The sequence below is a fragment of the Hippopotamus amphibius genome, chromosome 3, assembly GCF_030028045.1.
Source record: "Hippopotamus amphibius kiboko isolate mHipAmp2 chromosome 3, mHipAmp2.hap2, whole genome shotgun sequence".
Classification (NCBI taxonomy): domain Eukaryota; kingdom Metazoa; phylum Chordata; class Mammalia; order Artiodactyla; family Hippopotamidae; genus Hippopotamus; species Hippopotamus amphibius.
In genome coordinates, this window is record NC_080188.1 from 89,123,715 (window position 1) to 89,146,162 (window position 22,448).

General features: G+C 38.1%; 1 protein-coding gene across 1 annotated transcript in view; it reads right to left on the reverse strand.

Annotated features, from left to right (window-relative positions):
- Positions 1-2,662: 2,662 nt before the first annotated feature.
- SPMIP2 (sperm microtubule inner protein 2) overlaps positions 2,663-22,448 on the reverse strand; it is a 107,488-nt gene continuing 87,702 nt past the window's right edge. The window contains exon 4 of the mRNA XM_057726966.1: positions 2,663-2,858. Within this exon, the coding sequence (XP_057582949.1) occupies positions 2,663-2,858 (196 nt within the window). The remainder of the gene's footprint in view (positions 2,859-22,448) is intronic.

Below are 22,448 nucleotides of genomic sequence, written 5' to 3' on the forward strand. Positions count from 1 at the left end.
GCAAAGAAATGAAATAAAAATGGATGATGATGTTGAAAGTGTCTGTCACATACACATAAATTTCAAGACACTTAAATAGCTATTAGAAAAAAAAGTGGAGAAAAAAAGGTCAACCAAAAATCAAGAAGGGAAAACAATAAATGTAACAGAAGACAGAACTTGAGAGACATTTTGTGATTTAAAAGGAGAAATTTGGGGAAATGTAGAAGAAATAATTTAAAAATTTGCCCACTTGAGTTCCAAAAGTATTTGTAAGAGCATTTTGGGTAATATATATAAGAATGATACATACTGTTAAATACCATAAATTGCACTTCTAGAAAGTTTTAGAAACTTTTAGAAATTAATCTCTAAACTTAGGTTTGTAAGAATGAATCTGAACTCAAGAACATGAATATAAAATATCCCCATTTTCAACCACCTGTCTTGATAAGAAAGCATCGTGATATTGTGTGTTTATGTATTTACAATTTCCCCGAAGCTCCCCCAGTACTGTTGGCAGCTTTTTGTTTTTCCAAGGCTGCTTCCAGTGCATGGTTCTGATTCTCATAGCATGATAATGGCAGATGGGCTGCATATCAGGTGAGTACAGTAACAGGAGCCATGCATAGGTGGCTGGTGTGAGGCTTATGCTGGAAGCTTGAATTTATAATTTGCTCCAAGTTATTTTCCCTGAAGAGAACTTACATAAAGTGGGGGGAAGGGGGTTTGAGTACTTAGTGAAGTGTCACCCACAAGAACCCTGTGGGATGATCCAAAGGATGGACTTGGGGAATAAGTTTCTAAGGTATCTCTGGAATTTAGAAGAAAGCCTAGCTGGTAAAAAAAAAAAAAAAAAAAAAAAAAAAAATTTGAATGATACAGTATTTTGTTTGTCTCTGGAAAGGACGAGGTATGACCAAGAGATCAGTTACCCTCACAGATGATGAGTTAAACCCAGATCAAGTGCCTCTTTGATGTGATATCCTGAGGATGACATGGCATCACTCACCTCGGGATTTCTGCCCAGAACACATCACCTGAGAAAATATCAGGTAAACCTGAATTAAGAGGCATTCTACAGAACTGGTCTGAACCATTCAAGAATATCAATGTCATGAAAGACCAAGGCTGAGGAGTTGTTCCTAATTGAAGGAGAACAGTGAGGCATGTGAATTAAATGTAATACCTGGTCCTGGATCGGATCTGAATCAGGGAAAATGACAAAGGACAACATTGGGTCAATTAATAAAATTTGCTTATGAACTACTGATTAGGTAATATTGTATCAGTGCTAAATTTCCTGAATCTTATCATTCTACCATGGTTATGTGCGAGAATGTCCTTGTTCTTAGGAAATGCACCCTGAAACACCACATCTGCAACTTACCTTCAAATGGTTCAGCAAAAACAAATGTGTGTGAGTGTGCATGCGTGTGTGTGTGTGTGTGTGTAGAAAGAAAGCATTACAGCAAATAAAATTAACAACTGATGATTCTGGGTGAGGAGTATATCAGTTTGCTTTGTACTATGCTTGCATTTCTTCTGTAAATTTGAAATCATTTCAAACTTAGCCTTTCAACAGATTTTTTTAATGCACAAAAACATCTCAATTGGATTTAGTGAAGTAGGAATTTGGGATGATTTAATCCATGATCTCTTTAATCCTACACAAAATTAGTTCGGTGGTGGAAAATAACTAATCCAAGCCTCCTTCACACACATTGTGATAAATCTCATTTGGACCCAGCTCAAAATTCAGACCACATAGGAATGTCAGCAGATGAACACTCCCTTCTTCAATACAGAGCATCCCTGAGGCAGGACCTACAGAGGAGGACTTACACGGCTCCTCACAGAGTGTTTCAGATGGATATATAATTATTCGTCAAACAGACATCTCTTGATGAACAGATCTCTGGCAACAGAGGAAAAGTAATATTCTAGGGCGGTGGCAAGATTTTCCAGTGGAGCAAGGAGCCTCTCTCCACATAGGGAACAGGAGTCTATGAGTGTATCTGAGCTAGTGTGTTCCCTTATCTATATGGAAGCTTGTTGTCACACTCAATATTGAAACACTGGATGATTACAGAGTGGATTTGCTGTGGGATTATGCAGAAGGACCTCAGGAAATAACTGTTCATTTAAATATATGCTTACACACTCTTTACTTGATTCTCAGGATAACTCTACAAAGTATTCAGCACAAACATCCCCATTTTACTAATGAAAAAACCTACATTGGGAAATTATGCAACTTGTTCAAGATTCCATAGATAGTAAGGGGGAAAAAAACACTTGAATTTGAACAAGTATATTCTTACTCTGCTGGCCAGTCTGTGGGGTTTTAAGAAGGGTTATAGATTCACCTCATTTCACAAACTGAGTTTTCTCAGGTTTTGGAAACCGAGCAGACGGCTATGCTCGCCAGATTAAACTCTGTGTTAAATAAGCAGTTCTAAGGACTAAACCCCACACCGCCTGTTTTCTGTAGCTTTAAAATGGGAAAAATACCCCCCTACCCACTGCAGGGACATCACTGTGAATATCCAATATGAATTACAAAAGGATTCGATAGGTTGAAAGGAGCTATAAAACTATTTGTAGTATAACTATTAAATAGCACTAATTCACATGTTAAAACAGCTTGACTTTTTCTATGATGACTCAGAAAAGCAAATGATCATACCTCCTCCTTTTTTGGTAGCTTCGGCAGCTTGGGTGGTCTGGAAACAATTGGCAAAGCTGCCTTGCTCTGCCGAAGGACAACGGCCCGTTTGGAATTTCTTTGATTGGTGTCCTCATAATCACCCATATGCCAGGCGATAAAACCACGACTGAAGCTTCCTTCTGCATTCATAATAGCCGGATTCGGTTGCCTGAAATAGGAACAAATGGGTCGGTTCTCAAATTGGAAAGATGTTAGAAATAAGGCCACCAATTTTCATGTGGTTAAGATTTGTGTGCTTCTGTTGTGACGGTGGTGATTTCTAGTCAGGGAGTTTGGGAAAGCTAAGGCCCTGAGCCCTCAGCCAGTGTCCTGAGAAGTTTCCCGGCCCTGTCCCTCCACGTCCCTGGATGTGCAGCTGCTGGGGACACAGGGAACTACCTGCTCAGGTGGATGCTTATCCAGGAAGCTTGTTAATGACGTCACCCCTGTACCATGACTGCTCCTGGCATCCTTCAAAGCCAAGTAGCCAAGATACTGGGAAGCTGGGGACAGGCTGAATTCTCCAGCAGGACATGCCTGCCAAGTCTGAGAGGTGGACAGGAGGAGGGGGCTGGGGGGGTGGGGAGAGTAGACTCAGGGAAAAGCCAGCTTCCTGAAGGTAGACTCTGGCTTTGGACAGTGAACGGGAGGAAAGATGCAGGCTTCATTCTGTTTCTTTTGGTAAAATCATGGTGTCAGTTCCAACACCCCTAAATTAAAATATTATATGAGAACTGCTTTCCCATTGTAAAGGGCCAGGTCTGCAGGAAAAGGACAAAAAGGATCGTAGGTTAAGGGTTTGCCATCTCATTTGGAAGGCTCTTGTCGCTGGAGAGAGGCTTCCTTCGGGCTTCTTACCCCCAAACCCTTCACGCCTGATGTCCAGGGCCTCTTGGCCACTGCAAAGCTCCCTTCCTAGACTCTGAGTGTCCTGGCTTCCCCGGTTCCTTGGGGCAAGATTCGGGGCAGGTCTGCATCGCCTCTCACTCCTTCGAGAGCATCTCGCACGGCAGAAGCACTGAGGGCCTGGGGACCGCAGCAGCAGAACAATGTCGCCGTTCGCACAGAGCTTAGATACCTCCCCGGAGCAGACCGCAGACAAGCCAAATACTGGGGAAAGAGCATGAAGAAAACTAAAGCCAGGCAGGTCCTAGAAAATGCGGAGTAGGCAGGAGGGGAGGCAGGCTGGAGCGGAGCTGAGTGGAGGCGGAGCGGTCAATTCAGAGGTCGGCCAGCCCCATCCTCCCTCCCCACAACCACAGAGCCCCAGTCAGCCTCCAGCAAACTCGCGCCTGACGCCCCACTGCCGGCAGCACCGAGGCCAAGCGCCCCAGCCCAGCACAGAAGGGGGTGTGGCCGCTGTCTGTTTCTGTTTCTTGATTCAAAGCCCGGCCCCTGTCCACCCGCCCTGCTCTCGACCCTCCTGTTCCCAGACGCCCCCCACCAGCTGGAAGTAAGCCTCACCTCTAGACCGCCGGCCTTGGCCTCCACTTTTCCTTCTCCCTGTGATCCCCTCCCTCATGACTCAGCCACGTCTTGACAACACCTCTTCTCTGAAGACTTTCCTTACAATTTCAGGCAGCAATTTTCCTCCTTGGTAGCACATTGTATCTGACTTCACTGGTGGAAACTGGTAGAATATACTTAAATTCCTAGTGCAGCCAGCGCTCTCCGTCCCAACTCAGGGCTCCTTAAAGAACCCAGAAGCATCTCTTTCATCACTGGCCCCAAAATCCATTACCCTCCTGACGCACAGCTGGCTTCGCTAATCTGTCATGGATGGAGTGAGGGGGGCAGAGAGGGAGGGGATCAGAGATGAGTTACTTTAAGATCAGACCCTCCCTCCGGTTGTCCGCACCTCCTGCTTCTGTAGCCATTTCCCTCCCACCAGGGCAGGTGTGCAGGAAGGGACGCCTGCAGCCTCCTGTGTCTGAGTTTTCTTATTCACTAGTACAGAGTAATTGCCGGGAATAACTTCAGGAAAGTGTAAAGGGGAAGAGAGCTACTAGTTAGAACGGTCAGAACAGGCACTCTTTACAGTTTACAGTAGCTTGAGCAGTGATTCACAGGAAAACCATTTCATGCCAATGGGCCACGTTTTCTAAAAGATAAGATATCGCAGAAGTAATGGTATACAATAGTTTAGAAAAGAAAAATCCTTGCATGTAGTTAGTCTTCATCGAAGTGCTAAAATATTTTATCATCTTCTATTTTAAATTCAGACCATCCTATGACCCTGAATCTTGCATCACCAGGAGAAATGGAAACTTAAAAATTAGTTGTAATTCAAAGATTTTAAAGATCTCATAGAAATAATAGCCACATCAACTATGCAGATTTATACACACTATATGGAATTTACAAATGAATCACAGAAGTCAAAAGACTAAGCCAAAGAGCAGAAGTTTGGCTCCGGAATGGTTTGAAGAATGAATGTCAGGCCATCAGTAATGGTTTGGTGTTAGTTACAAATGCACAACAGCAACAAACAGACACCCACACACACCCACACACCCCCCAATAATGCAAACATTCTTACTGTTAATTCTTATGTTAAGTAGGCCCCTAAGGCTCAGATTTTTTTCTTTTTGAAATAATAGAAAAATGGAAGCATTTTTCTACCTTATAGAAAAATGGAAGCACACTACAAAAGCTTCTTTTCCGAAACAGTTTGAAAGTACATTTTTAACATGATACCTGTTATCCCCAAGTACTCGAGTATGCAATTCCTATGAACAAAGACATTCTATATAACCTCCACGTAGCCATCAAAATCAGAGGAAATTAGCATAAGCAACAAAATCAAATAAACAAGTGGGACTACATCAAACTAAAAAGCTTCTTTACTGCAAAAGAAGCCAGCAAAAGTGAAAACACAACTTATGTAAGGGGAAAAATATTTGCAAACCATATATCTGATGAGGGGTTAATATCCAAAACATATAAAAAACTCATACAACTCAATAGTAAATTAAACAAATAAACCAATTTTTAAATGGCAAAAGAGCTGACATTTTTCCAAACAAGATATATGAATGGCCAATAGGCACATGAAAAGATATTTAACATTACTAATCATCAGGGAAATAAAATCAAAGCAACAATGAGATATCACCTTATACCTGTCAGAATGGCCATCACCAGAAAGACAAAATATTACATGCTGGCAGGGATGTAGAGCAAAGGAAATCTTCGTCCACTGTTAGTGGGAATGTAAATTGGTGCAGCCATTGTGGAAAACAGTATGGAGAATCCTCAAAAAAAGTAAAAGAACTACCATATGCTCTGACAATTTCACCTCTGGGAATATATCTGGAGAAAACTCTAATTCAAAAAGACACATGCACCCCAGTGTTCATAGCAGTGTTATTTACAATAGCCAAGACACGGAAACAATGTAAGTATCCATCAACGGATAAAGAAGTTGTGGTATGTACATATACAATGGAATATTACTCAGCCTAAACAAACAAACAAACAAGGAAATCCTACCATTTGTGACAACATGGGCGAATCTTAAGGGCATTTATGCTAAGTGAAATAAGTCAAAGACAAATACTGTATGATCTCACTTATATGTGGAATCTAAAAAATGCACAAACAAAACCCACCAAACTCATAGAAAAAGAGATCAGATTTATGGTTACCAGATGCAAGGCATGGGAAAAGTGGAAATTGGATGAATGTGGTCAAAAGGTGCAAACTTCCAGTTATAAGATAAATAAATACTAGGGATGTAATGTGCTATGTGATGACTAAACACTGCTGTCTGAGAAACAGAAGCGTTGACCCTAAGAGTTCTCATGACAAGGAGAAATGTTTTCTTTTCATTGTATCCATATGAGATGATGGATGTTAACTAAACATATTGGGGTGATCATTTCACAATATATGTAATTAAAGCCATTGTACTGTACCCCTTAAACTCATACAAGGATGCATGTTGATTGTTTCCCAGTAAAACTGGGGGGAAATTAGAAGAAATCAGAAAATTAACAATTGTATTACTACCACCTAATCCTCAGACATCACTCAAATTTTGCCAGTTGTCCCAGAAGGATCCAGGTCAGAATCACACATTGCCTTTTATGTTCTCATCTCTTTAGTCTCCTTTAACCTAGAACAATTTCTCAATCTTCTTGCAACTTTCACTAAGCCTTGATACTTTTGAAGAACACAGGACAGTTTTTTGCAGATGTCCTTCGGGTTGGGTGTATCTTGTGTTTCCTCTTGATTAGATTCAGGTTCTCCATCTTTGGGCAGAACGGCAATGGTGTGACTTGTCCCATTACTGGGGAGGTTCACTTAGGTCACTGATTGGTGGTATCTGTCAGGCTTCTCCTTTGTAAAATTATATCACTACCCCCAACCCCCCCTTTTTTTTCGGCCATCCTGTGCAGCTTGCAGGATCTTAGTTCCCCTACCAGGGATCAAATCCATGCTCCCTGCAGTGAAAGCACGGAGTACTAACCAATGGACCACCAGGGAATTCCCAAATTACTTTTCCCTTTTGTTGAGTATCTTGTGACAAAACAATTTGAAATTATGTAAAAATCTCATCCCTTGTCAAGCTTTTAATTAGTCAATTAACATCAGTATAGAATAACATGGTTCCCTATGTTATCCAGTAGGTTGTCATTCATGACGTTCATTTTGACACTCAAGTCATCCCAGATTTGGCTTGTGGGAGCCCCTTCAATATGGCTTCTGCTGTCCTTTTGATGTGCCCCTGTCATTCCTTGAGCACTTCCTTAATTTTTGGCACAGAGATGTTCCAGATTCATCTTTCCCTTCCCCATAGTCATGTTATAGTCTCTCCTTCAAGAAGTGGATTATTCCAGGGCTGTAGTTCCTTTCAATGGAAAATGGTACTTAGAAACCAAGATCTGGGTGCAGGGTACTCCTTTTAGTATTGAGGTGCCACTGCTATACAGCCTTTTCTTTCTTTCTTTCTTTCTTTCTTTCTTTCTTTCTTTCTTTCTTTCTTTCTTTCTTTCTTTCTTTCTTTCTTTCTTTCTTTCTTTCTTTCTTTCTTCAATTTAATGTGTTTTGGCCATGCTGCTCGACATGTGGGATCCTAGTTCCCCAACCAGGGATTGAACCCAGGCCCCCTGCGTTGGAAGTGCAGAGTCTTAACCACTGGACCACCAAGGAAGTCCCATACAGCCTTTTCAGACAACATGGCACAGGGTTCTTCAGAAGGTTCACTCTTATTTTCTCCCTTTCCCAGTGTGTGACTATCTCCTACAGTGGGAAATCTGACTCCCATTCTCTATATGTATTTACTTATCTGATCAGTCTTCCTGTCTATCCCCAGCATCCCACTGCATCACCACCCTTCTGCCTTGTGCCTGCCTTACTTGCCCCTTCTAGAGCCCAACATGCCACCCCAGGAAGCCCTCTGGCAGATGCCCTTCTCATCCTGCTCTGAATCACCATGGTTCCCCAACTACTCATTCTGGAGTGATAATTCTTTTGCGAGGCTGCATCAATGGCTCTAATAAATTGTAGGGGAAGGGAAGGGAAAGGCAGTCAGATATTTTGGAAACAACCTCAAATGTCTAGAAGAATACCTGTATATGTCAGGTGCTTGAATAAATGAATTTTCTATCACTATATCTGGGTAGATAGGCCCTCAGTGCAGCAATCATACTTTGTATCACTTTAAAATTAAGATATAATTCACATACCATAAAATCCACATGTCTAAATGAACAATTCATTGTTTTTTTAATCAGATTCACAAAGTTGTGCAACCATCACCAGTAACTAATTCCAGATATTTTCATCACCATTAAGAGAAACTGTGCCCATTGGCAGTCACTCCCCATCCCCTCCTCCCTCCAGCCTGTGGCAACTACTAATCTACTTTCCATCCCTTGCATCTGCCTATTCTGGACATTTCATATAGGTAGACTCATACAATATGTGGCTTTTGAAATTGGCTTCTTTCCTTTAACATAATGTGTTTAAGTTTTATCCATGTTACAGTAGGCATCAGTACTTCATTCTGTTTTATGGCTAAGTAATACTCCATGTGACTTAGGGGGCTGAGATAGGGAGGGTGGGAAGGCTTCGTGGGAGGGAAGGGATATGGGAATATATATATAAACACAGCTGATTCACTTTATTGTACAGCAGAAACTGGAACAACAGTGTAAAGCAATTATACTCCAATAAAGAGTTTAGAAAAAAAAGGCCCAGTGCAACCAAATAAATAAAATAGATAGATAGATAAATAAATAATAAAAACCAAAAATAAATACAAAACAACAAAGTGTCTTCTTCATTTTACAAGGTCACCAGCAGTGTTAAGAGTTCTAATTTCTCCACATCCTCATTGCTTCTCTTTTTAATTTTCACCATCCAAGTGTGAAGTATTATCTCGTGGTTTTTATTTGCATTTCTCTAATTATGTTAAACATCTTTTCATGGGTTTATTGACCACTTGTACATCTTCTTTGGAAAGATGCCTATTCATATCCTTTGCCCATATTTAATTAGGCTGTTTATCTTTTTATTGTTAGACTCCTTAGTGTTCTTTATGTATTCTGCATACAAGTTACTTATAAGATACATGATTTGAAAATATTTTCTCCCATTTAGTCAGCCGTCTTTTCACTTTCTTGATGGTATACTTTGAAAGATAAAAATTCTTTAATTTTAGTTGTCTCATTTGTATATTTTTTTCTTTGGACACATTCTTTGGTGTAACACCTAATAAACCATGGCCTATTCCAAGGTCATGAAGATGTAATCATGTGTTTTCTTCTAAGAGTTTTATAGTTTTAGCTCTTACACTTAGATCTATGATCATGTTGAGTTACTCTTTACATATGATGTGAAAAAGGGTTTGACTTCAGTATTTTGCATGTGGATAACCCAACACCAATTTTTAAAAAAACTATTTTTCCATATTGAATTGTCTCAGCACCCTTGTTAATATCAGATGACCATAAACGTAAGGGTTTATTTCTGGACTCTCAATTGATCTATATATTTATTTTTATGCCTGTACCATACTGTCTTGATTACTGTAGCTTTCTAGTAAGTTTTGAAATTGCAAAATGTGAGTCATCCAACTTTATTCTTTTTCAAGATTGTTTTGGCTATTCTCAGTCCCTTGCATTTCCATATAGATTTTAGAATCTGCTTGTCAATTGTGCAAAGACAGATGATATCTTGATAGAGATTGCATGAATCCATAGATCTCTTTCAAGGCTATTGCCATCTTAACAGTATAAAGTCTTCCAATCCATGAACATAGTGTATGTCTGTCCATTTGTTTGGGTCTTCTTTTTTTTTCTTTTAATGATGTTTTGTAGTTTTCAGTTTATGTCTTACACTTCTTTTATTAAATTTATTCCTAAGTATTTTATTCTTTTTGACACTTTGTGAATACATTCGTTTCTTAATTTCCTTTCAGATTATTCATTGCTAGTATGTAGAAATACAACCGATTTTTGTATATTGATCTTTTATATTGCAGTTGTACTGGTCATTTATTAGTTCTAATAGATTTTATGTAGATTTCTTAAAATTGTCCATATACAAGGTCATGTTATCTACATAGTTTTACTTCTTTTCTAATCTGGATGTCTTTTATTCCTTTTCCTTACCTAAGTGCCCTGGCTAGAATCTCTATCGTAATATTGAATAGACATATTGTGAGCAGATATCTTTGTCTTGTTCCTCATCATAAAGCAAAAGCATCTAGTCTTTTGCTATTAAAAATAATGTTAGCTGTGGGATTATTTTGTAGATGACCTTTGTCATGTTAAGACTGTTTCCTTCTATCCTCATTTGTTGAGTTTTTTTTCTCATAAAATAGTGTTGGATCTTTAGTCAAATGCCTTTCTGCATGTATTGAGATGATCATGTAGTTTTTATCCTTTATTCAATAGCTATAGTGTATTACACTGATTGATTTTTATATGGTTGAACCAACCTTGCATTCCTGGGATAAATTCCTAGTCATAGTGTATAAGCTTTCTTTATATGTTGCTGGATATAATTTGCTAGTATTTTGTTGAGGATTTTTGCATCTGTAGTCATAACAGATACTGGTGTATAGTTCTCTTGTGATGTCTTTACCTGGTTTACTAGCAGGGTAATGAATAAATAGGGAAATGGTCCTCATCTTCTATTTGGAAAAATTTTTGAAAGATTTGTATTAATTCTTCTATAAATGTTTTCTAGAATTCACCAGTGTAGCTATGTAGACTTAGTCTCTTTCTTGTGGGAAGTTTTTTGATTAATCTTTTTACTTGTTACATATCTATTCAGACTTTCTATTTCTTCTTCAGTTTTGGTAATTTGTGTCTTTCTAGGGATATGTTCATTTTATCTAATTTATCTAATTTGTTAGCATATCATTGTTAATAGTACTCCCTTATATTCCTTTTTTATTTCTGTAAGGTCAGTAGTAATGTCCCTGATTTTGATTATAAGAATCTTTTATTTCCTGCTTTTAAATTTAACTATTATTGATTTACAATATTGTGTTAGTTTCAGGAGTACAGTTACGGATTCTTTTCCATTATGGTTATTACAAGATATTGAATACAGTCCCCTGTGCTACCTGGTAAATCCTTTTTTTTTTTTTTTTTATATATAGTTGTGTGTATCTGTTAACACCATACTTCTAATTTATCCCTCCCCCTCCCCTTTCCCCTTTGGTACCCATAAGTTTGTTTTCTATGTCTGTGAGTCTGTTTCTGTTTTGTAAATAAGTTAATTTTTTTACATTCCACATATAAGTGATATATATTTGTCTCTGTCTGATTTACTTCACTTAGTATGAATCTTGTATTTTTTCATATCACTAAAGATTTGTGAATTATATTATTTGTTCAAAGAACCCACTTTTGTTTTGCTGATTTTATCTATTGTTTTTCTATTTTCTATTTCATTTATTTCTGCCCTATTCATTATTATTTTTCCTTCTACTTTCTTTAAGTTTAGTTTACACTTCATTTTCTAGATTTTGAAATTTAAGATATGATTCTTTAGATATTTCATCTTTTAGATAGTTATTTACAGCTATAAGTTTCCCCCTGAGCACCACTCTCACTGCATCCCATAAGTTTTCAAATGGTGTGCATTTGTTTTCATTCATCTCAAAGTATTTTCAAACTCCCTTGTGATTTTTTTCTGACCTACTGGTTATTTAAGTTTGTTGTTTAATGTCTACATACATGTGCATTTCTTAAGTTTCTCTTGTTATCAATTTCAAATTTAATTCCATTACTGTTGGCATACATATTTTGTATGATTTCACTCCACTTAAATTATTGAGGCTTGTTTTATGGCCTAGCATATGTTCTATCCTGGAGAAATTTTCATGTATTCTCGAAAACAATGTATTTTCTGTTGGCATTAGATGGAGTAGTGTATAGATGTCTGTTAGGTCTAGTAGGTTTATAGTGTTGTGCAAATCTTCTAATTCCTTGTTGATCTTCTGCCTAGTTCTGTACATTATTGAAAATAGGGTATTAAATTCTCCAACTATTATATATATAGATTTTTTTGTTCAGCAACACCAAGCATCTCTTTATTTTATTTTATTTATTTTTATTCTTTTTTTTTTAATTTCATTTTTTTAATTTATTTATTATTTTTTGGGAGGTACACCAAGTTCAATCATCTGTTTCTATACACATATCCCCATATTTCCTCCCTCCCCCAACTCACCCCCCCCACCTTCCCCATCCCAGTCTTCCAAGGCATCATGCATCCTTGAGTTGAACTCCCTTTGCTATACAGCAACTTCCCACCGGCTATCCATTTTACAGTTGGTAGTATATATATGTCTATGCTGCTCTCTCACTTCATTTCAGCTTCCCCTTCAACCCCCGCCCCCCCAAACCTCGAGTTCTCCTGTCCATTTTCTGCATCTGCATCCTTGTTCTTGTCTTGTCACTGAGTTCATCAGTACCATTTTAAGATTCCGTATGTATGTTAGCATACAATATTTGTCTTTTTCTTTCTGATTTACTTCACTCTGTATGACAGACTCAAGGTCTATCCACCTCATTACATATAGCTCCATCTCATTCCTTTTTATAGCTGAGTAATATTCCATTGTATATATATATGCCACATCTTCTTTATCCATTCATTTGTTGATGGGCATTTAGGTTGCTTCCATGTCCTGGCTATTGTAAATAGTGCTGCAATAAATATTATGGTACATGTTTCGTTTCGGATTATGGTTTTCTTTGGGTATATGCCCAGTAGTGGGATTACTGGATCATATGGTAGTTCTATTTGTAGTTTTTTAAGGAACCTCCAAATCGTGTTCCATAGTGGCTGTACCAATTTACATTCCCACCAACAGTGCAAGAGAGTTCCCTTTTCTCCACACCCTCTCCAACATTTGTGGTTTCCAGATTTTGTGATTATGGCCATTCTGATTGGTGTGAGGTGATACCTCATTGTGGCTTTGACTTGCATTTCTCTGATGATGAGTGATGTTGAGCATCTTTTCATGTGTGTGTTGGCCACCTGTATGTCTTCTTTGAAGAAATGTCTATTTAGGTCTTCCGCCCATTTGTGGATTGGGTTATTTGCTTTTTTGGTATTAAGCTTCATGAGCTGCTTGTATATTTTGGAGATTAATCCTTTGTCCATTGTTTCATAGGAAACTATTTTTTCCCATTCTGAGGGTTGCCTTCTAGTCTTGTTTATGGTTTCTTTCGCTGTGCAAAAGCTTTTAAGTTTCATGAGGTCCCATTTGTCTATTCTTGATTTTATTTCCATGATTCTAGGAGGTGGGTCAAAAAGGATCTTGCTTTGATGGATGTCATAGAGTGTTCTGCCTAAGTTTTCCTCTAGGAGTTTTATAGTGTATGGCCTTACATGTAGGTCTTTCATCCATTTTGTGTTCATTTTTGTGTATGGTGTTAGGAAGTGTCCTAATTTCATTCTTTTACATGTAGCTGTCCAATTTTCCCAGCACCACTTATTGAAGAGGCTGTCTGTTTTCCATTGTATATTCGTGCCTCCTTTGTCAAAGATAAGGTGCCCATATGTGTTTGGGCTTACTTCTGAGTTCTCTATTCTATTCCGTTGATCTTCCTTTCTATTTTTGTGCCAGTACCATACTGTCTTGATCACTATGGCCTTGTAGTATAGTTTGAAGTCAGGAAGCCTGATTCCACCAACTCCATTTTTCCTTCTCAAGATTGCTTTGGCTATTCAGGGTCTCTTGCATTTCCATACAAATCGTAAGATCTCTTGCTCTAGTTCTGTGTAAAATGCCATTGGTAATTTGATGGGGATTGCATTGAATCTGTAAATTGCTTTGGGTAGTACAGTCATTTTCACTATGTTGATTCTTCCAATCCAGTAACATAGTATGTCCCTCCATCTGTTTGTGTCATCTTTGATTTCTTTCATCAGTGTCTTAATGTTTTCTGCATATAGATATTTTCTCTCCTTAGGCAGGTTTATTCCTAAGTATTTTATTCTTTTTGTTGCAATGGTAAATGGGAAAGGTTCCTTAATTTCTTTTTCTGCTCTTCCGTTGTTAGTGTATAGGAATGCAAGAGATTTCTGTGCATTCATTTTGTATCCTGCTACTTTACTAAACTCATCAATTAGTGTTAGCAGTTTTCTGGTAGAGTCTTTAGGGTTTTCTGTATATAATATCATGTCATCTGCAAAGAGTGACAATTTTACTTCTTCTTTTCCAATTTGTATTCCTTTTATTTCTTTTTCTTCTCTGATTGCTGTGGCTAAAACTTCCAAAACTATGTTGAATAATAATGGTGAGAGTGGGCACCCTTGTCTTGTTCCTGTTCTTAGAGGGAATTCTTTCAGTTTTTCCCCATTTAGAACGATTCCAACTATTATATTTTTTAATGTGAATTAATTAATTAGGCTGCGCCAGGTCTTAGTTGTGGTATGTGGGATCTTCATTGCCAGGTGTGGGATCTTTTAGTTATGGCCTGAAGGATCTTCATTGCAGCACGCAGGATCTTTAGTTGTGGCATGAAAACTCTTAGTTGTGACATGCATGTAGGATCTAGTTCCCTGACCAGGGATCGAACCCAGGCCCCCTGCATTGGGAGCACAGGGTCTTAACCACTGGATCACCAGGGAAGTTCCTCCAATTATTACTGTTGAATTGCCTACTTCTCCTTTTAGTTCTTTCAGTTTTTGCTTCTTGTGTTTGGGGGCTCTGTTGTTAGGTGCATATTTGTCTACAATTTTTATGTCTTCCTAATGAAAGACCTTGAGACTTTCATCATTATAAAATATCCTTCTTTGTCTCTTGTAACAATTTTTGTCTTACAGTCTATTTTGTCTGATATTAAAATAGCCATCCCATTTTGGTTGCTAGTTACATGATGCATCTTTTTTTTTCCATTTTTTTTTACTTTCAATTTATATGTATCTTTGCATCTAAAGTTCTTTCTAAGATGTGGTACATATACACAATGGATAGTCAGCCATAAAGAGGAACAAAATTGGGTCATTTGTAGAGATGTGGATGGACCTAGAGACTGTCATACAGAGTGAAGTAAGTTGAAAAAGAAAAACAAATATCATATATTAATGCATATGTGTGGAATCTAGAAAAATGGTACAGATAAACTGGTTTGAAGGCAGAAATAGAGACCCAGATGTAGAGAACAAACATATAGATACCAAGCATGGGGGGTGGGTGGTGGTGGGATGAACTGGGAGATTGAGATTGACATATATACACTAATATGTATAAAATAGATGACTAATAAGAAAAAATATCAAATTGTACACTTTAAGTAAATGCAGTTTGTTGTATGTCAGTTATATTTCAGTAGAAATCTTTTTAAAAGAAAAAAAAGGAATGTGGCATCAAAATTACCATAATCCAAAAAAAAGAAGTGCTTCTTTTTATAGTTGAATATATGGTATATATTTGGATCATTTGTTTGCTAATCTCTACCTTTTGATTGGAGTGGCTAGTACATTTACATTTAATGTATGAGGGTGAGTCAAAAATTATCCACACTCCAGTTATATTAAAATTTCTGTTGGCCACGCTGACTTATCAGCACTTTCTGTTCAAGGCTACTATCTCCCCAGTCACTGCTGCACAGGTGTGAATGTGTTACATCAGTTCATTTGCAACTGTGGTGCGAGCAAAAATGGATGCTCCACTTGTGATTTGCATGAAAGAAGAGCAGCGAGCAGTGATTTGTTTTTTATGATCTGAGAGTGTAGCTGGTGCTGTTATTTATCAAAGACATTATGTGCAGTATGGAGGAGGTGTTTTGTCATGAAGACGTGTGTATAAATGGATAGAGAAGTTCAAGGAAGGTTGCACAAGTGTTAGCCATCACAAAGGAGTTGGAAGCCCATCCACGTCCATGCTGATGACAACATTGAGTGTACACATGAAATGATTCTGTCAAATAGATGAGTGACACTGGATCATGTGGCAAATCACTTGCAAATCAGCCAAGGCTCTGCCTATAAAATAATGCATGACAGACTTAGGTTTCTAAAAGTTTGTGCTGAAGCCTAAACTTCGGATTAAACACAGAGGACTGCTATCCAAGGGTATTGTGATCTTGCATGACAATGCACATCTGCACAATTCTGCTCACACTGTCAACACTGCAAAAACTTCATTTTCAGGTGTTAAAGCATCCTCCTTATAGTCCTGATCTTGTTCCACTGGACTTTCATCTGTTTGGTGCCCTGAAGGCAGCCCTATGAGGACGAAGATTCACTTCTGATGAAGTGGTGAGCAGGGGCTACTCTTCATTGTGGTGCACAGGCTTCTTACCGCTGTGGCTTCTCTTGTTGTGGAACACAAGCTCTAGGCATGCAGGCTTCAGTAGTTGTGGCATGAGGGCTCAGTAGTTGTGGCTTGCGGGCTCTAGAGTGCAGGCTTTGTAGTTGTGGTGCACAGGCTTAGTTGCTCTGCAGCATGTGGGATCCTCCTGGACCAGGGATTGAACCCATGTCCCCTGCATTAGCAGGCAGATTCCTAACCACTGCACCATGAGGGAAGTCCCCAAACTAGATTATTTTAAACTAAGATATTAATTGTAATCCCCATGCCACAACTAGAGGAAGCCCACACACAGCAATGAAGACCCAACACAGCCAAAATTAATTAATTAATTAATTAAAAATAAAATAAAATAATCTAGTTTGGATTAATACCAACCTAATTTCAATCATATACAAGAACTTTATTTCAATATATCTCCATTCTCTTCTTCCTTGTTTGTGCTATTATCATAAAAATTACATATTTCTAAATTATAAGCTCATCAACACTGTTTTATAATTATTGTTTTATGCAGTTGTCTTTTAAATCATATAGAGAAAAAGAGTTAAAAACCAAAATACATTAATACTGACTTTTAAATGTACCTATGTAGTTACCTTTACCACTGGCTTGTTAGTTATTTTGTGTATTTGAGTTACTGTTTATTGTCCTTTCATTTCAACCTGAAGGACTCCCTTTAGCATTTAATGTAGGGAAATTCTGCTAGTGATAAAAAAAAAAATCTCTGTTTTTATATTCAGTGTCTTAATTTCTCCTTTATTTTTGAAGGATAGTTTTGCTGGATATAGAATTTTGGGCTAACTTGTTTTTCTTTCAGCATATTTAATGTATCATTTCACTGCCTTCTGGTTTTCACTATTTCTGCTGAGAATTTAGCTGTTAATTTGAAGATCCCTTGTACACAATGACTCATTTTTCTTCTGCTACTTTCAAGATTCTCTTTGTCTTTGCCGTTTGACAGTTTGACTATGATGTGTCTAAGTGTGGATCTCTGAGTTCATCTTTGGAGATTTTTGAGCTTCTTGAATGTGTCAGTTATTGTTTTTCATCAAATTTGGGAAGCTTCTGGCCTTTATTTCTTCAAATATTCCTTCCACCACTTCCTCTCTTTCTCTTTGCCTTCTGGGATTCCCTTTGTGCTATGTTGGTACACAGTTTCAGAGCTCTGTTTCTTGTTCATTTTTAAAAAATTCTTTTTTCCTTTCCATTCCTCAGAATGTATAATCTCAGTTGATCTAAGTTTCACTGATTCTTTTCTGACAACTCAAATATGCTATTCCGCTCCTATAGTGAATTTTTACTTTAGTTATTGTGCTTTTAAACTCCAGGATTTATATTTTTTGTAAGTATGATTTCTATCTCTTTATTGATATTCTCTGTTCACCAAGACCTTGTTTTCATACTTTCCTTTAATTTTTTGGACATGGTTTCTGTGAGGGGAGGGTCTAAGTTCAGTCCAAGAAACTCCTGGTGCTCAGTACAGGACATGCTGGCAAGATTACAAGTCACACTGCATGCAAAGATCTTGGAGCACAGTCATTATATACCTATTCCCTTTATCTTGAGCATGTGTAAACTTTCTCAGAACTGCTTAGCTATGCATGAATCAATGGCCCTCAGGTACATCCCCAGCTTTGTGTATTTCAGATTCTAAGGGGTAAGAGTTGGGGTCCTTCTACTATGGCACAAAGTGAGATGAATGCTGCCACACTGCCCATGGCGGCTGCTGAATGGACCCACTAGTCATGGAGGCCTGTCACATTGCATGGAGATAGATCTTGTGTACTCTCTTCTCTTGAGGTAGTTGAACAATGTACCACTTGAGCCGGGATGCCTATTGTTTGCTCTTGGTGACCTTGAGTCATGCACTGGTCTCTTCCCTGGCTGGCACTTACCTGCCTGTTAACCTTGGCCACGCTCATGTTCTATTCTGTCCTATGGCACAGCCTAACCGCCTACTGAAACAGTTTCCCTTAGTATTTTGAGCATATTTGAAATAGCTGACTTAAAGTCTCTGTCAGCTAAATATATCTGTGCTTCCTTGGAGACAGTTTCTATTGACCACTTTTTTCCCCTGTGTATCAGCCATACTTTCCAGTTCCTTTGTTTGTCTCACAATTTTTTGTTGATATACTGACATTTGAAATAATACGCTGTGCCAATTCAGGAAATGAGAATTCCTCCCTCTCCCTAGGGCTTGTTGTTTCTACTTGATTTTTGTTTCTGTCTTTGTTTTTTGGTGGCAGTGGTGTTGCTGTTCTTTACTTCCCTGGGCTAATTATTTAAAGTCTGTCAGGTGTGCCCCCTGAATTTTCTGCTTGGTTAGCTTAGTGGTCAGCTAATGATTAGACAGGCATTTCCTCAAATGCCTCAAATCAATGTGTTTTCTGGCCTTTGTGTGTGTCTAGGCCTACCTTCAATGCCCCAGCAGGCATTTACAACTCTGCCTTAACCTTCATTTCCTGCTTGAAGGTCAGCCAAAGGTGAGAGATTAGGACCTTCTCAGGCCTTTCCTGGGCATGTGCACAGCACTGCATGTGTGTGCAGCCCTCTCGGTTTCTAGGAACATGTTAGAGCTTTTTGAAATCCCCTAAAGACATCTCATTTCCCAGTCTTTCCCTTGAAGATTTTTGGTCACCTTCTTGGTTGCCCCAACTGGTGTTGCCCTCCTCCCTCCAAGGCAGCTGTGATATTAAATGATTTTGGGTTTTGATGGGTGCTTGTGAGATAGAGCTGTTAACACAGAGTCAGGTCAAATAATGACAAGTCCTGAGAATGGAGCTTTTCCAGGGATAGTCAAGACAGATCAAATAAATGAAACAAAACAAAAAGACAATCTACTGAATGGGAAAAATATTTGTGAATGATATGACCTATAAGGGATTCATATCCATTACATATAAACAGCTCATAGAACTCAATATCAAAAAAAAAAAAAAAAAAACAAAAAAACCAAACAACCTGATTACACAATGGGCAGAAGACCTGAATAGACATTTTTCTAAAGAGGAAATGCAGATGGCCAAAGGTACATGAAAAGATGCTCAACATCCCTAATTATCAGGGAAAAGCAAATCAAAACCACCATGAAATATCACCTCACACCAGTCAAAATGGAGCTACCTATGACTCAGCAATTCCATTCCTGGGCATATATTAAAAAAAAGAAAGAAAGAAAGAAAGAAAGAAAGAAAGAAAGAAAGAAAGAAAGAAAGAAAGAAAGAAAGAAAGAAAGAAAGAAAGGGAAAAACAGAAAACAAAAGAAGAGAGAGAAAAAAAGGAAAAGACTAATTAAAAAAGTTCATGCACTCCAATGTTCATAGCATCATTATTTACAATAGTCAAAGTATGGAAGCAACCTAAGTGTCCATCAATAGATGAATGGATTGAGAAGATGTGGTACAATAATGTTCATTGCAGCACTATTTACAATAGCCAGGACATGGAAGCAACCTAAATGCCCCTCAGCAGATGAATGGATAAAGAAGATGTGGCACATATATACAATGGAATATTACTCAGTCGTAAAAAGGAATGAAATTGAGCTATATGTAATGAGGTGGATAGACCTAGAGACTGTCATACAGAGCAAAGTAAGGCAGAAAGAGAAAAACAAATACCGTATGCTAACTCATATATATGGAATCTAAAAAAAATGGTACTGATGAACCCAGTGACAGGGCGAGAATAAAGATGCAGATGCAGAGAATGGACTTGAGGACACAGGGTTGAGGGGAGGGGCAAAGGGGAAGCTGGGACTAAGTGACAGAGTAGCATAGACATATATACATTACCAACTGTAAATAGACAGCTAGTGGGAAGTTGCTGTATAACAAAGGGAGATCAACTTGATGATGGGTGACGCCTTAGAGGGCCAGGACAGGGAGGGTGGGAGAGAGTCACAGGAAGGAGGGGATGTGGGGATGTATGTATAAATACAGCTGATTCACTTTGGTGTAACTCAAAAACTGGAACAAGAGTGTAAAGCAATTATATTCCAATAAAGAGCTTTAAAAAAAAAAAGAAAAGAAGAAGATGTGGTACGTGTATACAGTGGAATACTACTCAACCACAAAAAAGAACGAAATTTTGCCATTTGTGACATCATGGATGGACTTGGAGGGTATTATGCTAAGTGAAAGAAGTCAGACAGAGAAAGACAAATACTGTCTGATATCACTTATATGTGTAATCCAAAAAAATACAACAAATTAGTGAATATAACAAAAAAGAAGCAGACTCACAGATACAGAGAACAAACTAGGGGTTACCAACAGAGGGGAGCGGGACACCATAGGAATGGGGGAGTGGTAGGCACAAACTACTGGGTGTAAGATAGGCTTCCATGTACAACATGGGGAATACAGCCAATATTCTGTAATAACTATAAGTGGAAATTAATTCTCTAAATTTGATAAAAAAATTAAAAATTAAAGTTAAAAAAATGAGATGGAGTTGAGATTTGAACACAGCCAGTTACAAAAAAAGTCAAATATAACATTTATCTGAGTAGGAAGCTTTTCAAGGAGCTTCAAACCCGTTTCCCCTCCAGTGACTGGTCAGCTGCTAGTTTTCACAGCTACCATGGTTGTGAGGCTATTGGTTTTTTCAAGGCTTCCTTGAAGCTGGAAAGAGAGGATGGGAATAGAGCAATTTTAATCTAAATTTAAAATGCCACAAAGATCATGTTTCTTCCTAAGATTTAGCCATTTTTCTTATGTACATGCTCCATGGATTATTGAAAGCATTTGTTTATTCATTTCCAATGTTTTGAAAAAGGTGACTTTGACAATTTTTGCCACTGTTCGTATTTCTTTTACCGAGGAAATATATTTTTGGAGGTCCTTACTGCACCATTCCTGAAGTGCTTTCCAAACTGAATTATTTTAAAATGAAACAGAGACTCACTATTTAAGGAAAAATTGTTTGTGCCTTCTGTTCCCACTTCTTCATTTGCCCCTACTCCAAACAGTGCATTCTGCTTTGTGCTGCTGTTACTTCATCGCAATGCTTCTGACCCCAGCCAACAGCAGCCTCCTTCCTATGTGAGATCAAGTCACCTCTTTTCAGACTTTCTAATAAGACTTCCAAGAAGCATTCATGATTGTTGACACTGTCCTCCTGGCTTTCTACGGGGCTTCTAAAACTCTTTTTTTTAAAGGACTTTTATTGAAATATAATTGACATACAACAAACTGCATATATTTAAAGTGTACAATTTGATTTTTTTTTTCTTATTAGTAATGTATATATGGCAATCCCAATCTCCCAATTCATCACATCCCCAACCCCCACCCACTTTCCCCTCTTGGTATGCATATGTTTGTTCTCTACATCTGTGTCTCTATTTCTGCCTTGCAAACTGGTTGATCTGTATACCATTTTTCTATATTACTTATATATGCATTAATATATGATATTTGTTTTTCTTTTTCAACTTACTTCACTATGTATGACAGACTCTAGGTCCATCTACCTCACTACAAATAACTCAATTTCACAATTTCATTCCTCTTTATGGCTGAGTAATATTCCACTGTATATATGTACCACATCTTTTTTATCCATTCATCTGTTGATGGACATTCAGGTTGCTTCCATGTCCTGGCTATTGTAAATAGTGCTGCAATGAACATTGGGGTGCATGTGTCTTTTTGGATTATGGTTCTCTGGGTATATGCCCAGTATGAAGCTTTTTTTTTTTTTTAAATGTCTCTCCTCTCACTTATATTACATTATCTACTTTTCTTTTGGAAGAATCGTTTATTCTTTTTGTTCCTTTATCACTGGTATTTGCCAGGATTCCATCCTTTGCTTTCATCTCCTGTTACACAACCACCCATCTCCAAATCAGGAAATAGCCTTTATATCTGAAGATCCAAACGACATCAATATACTGATGTGTAAATTTTTTACTTTCAGCTCTAAAAATCTAAGCACAAGTTCCCAGCTTCTCACTGAACAGAG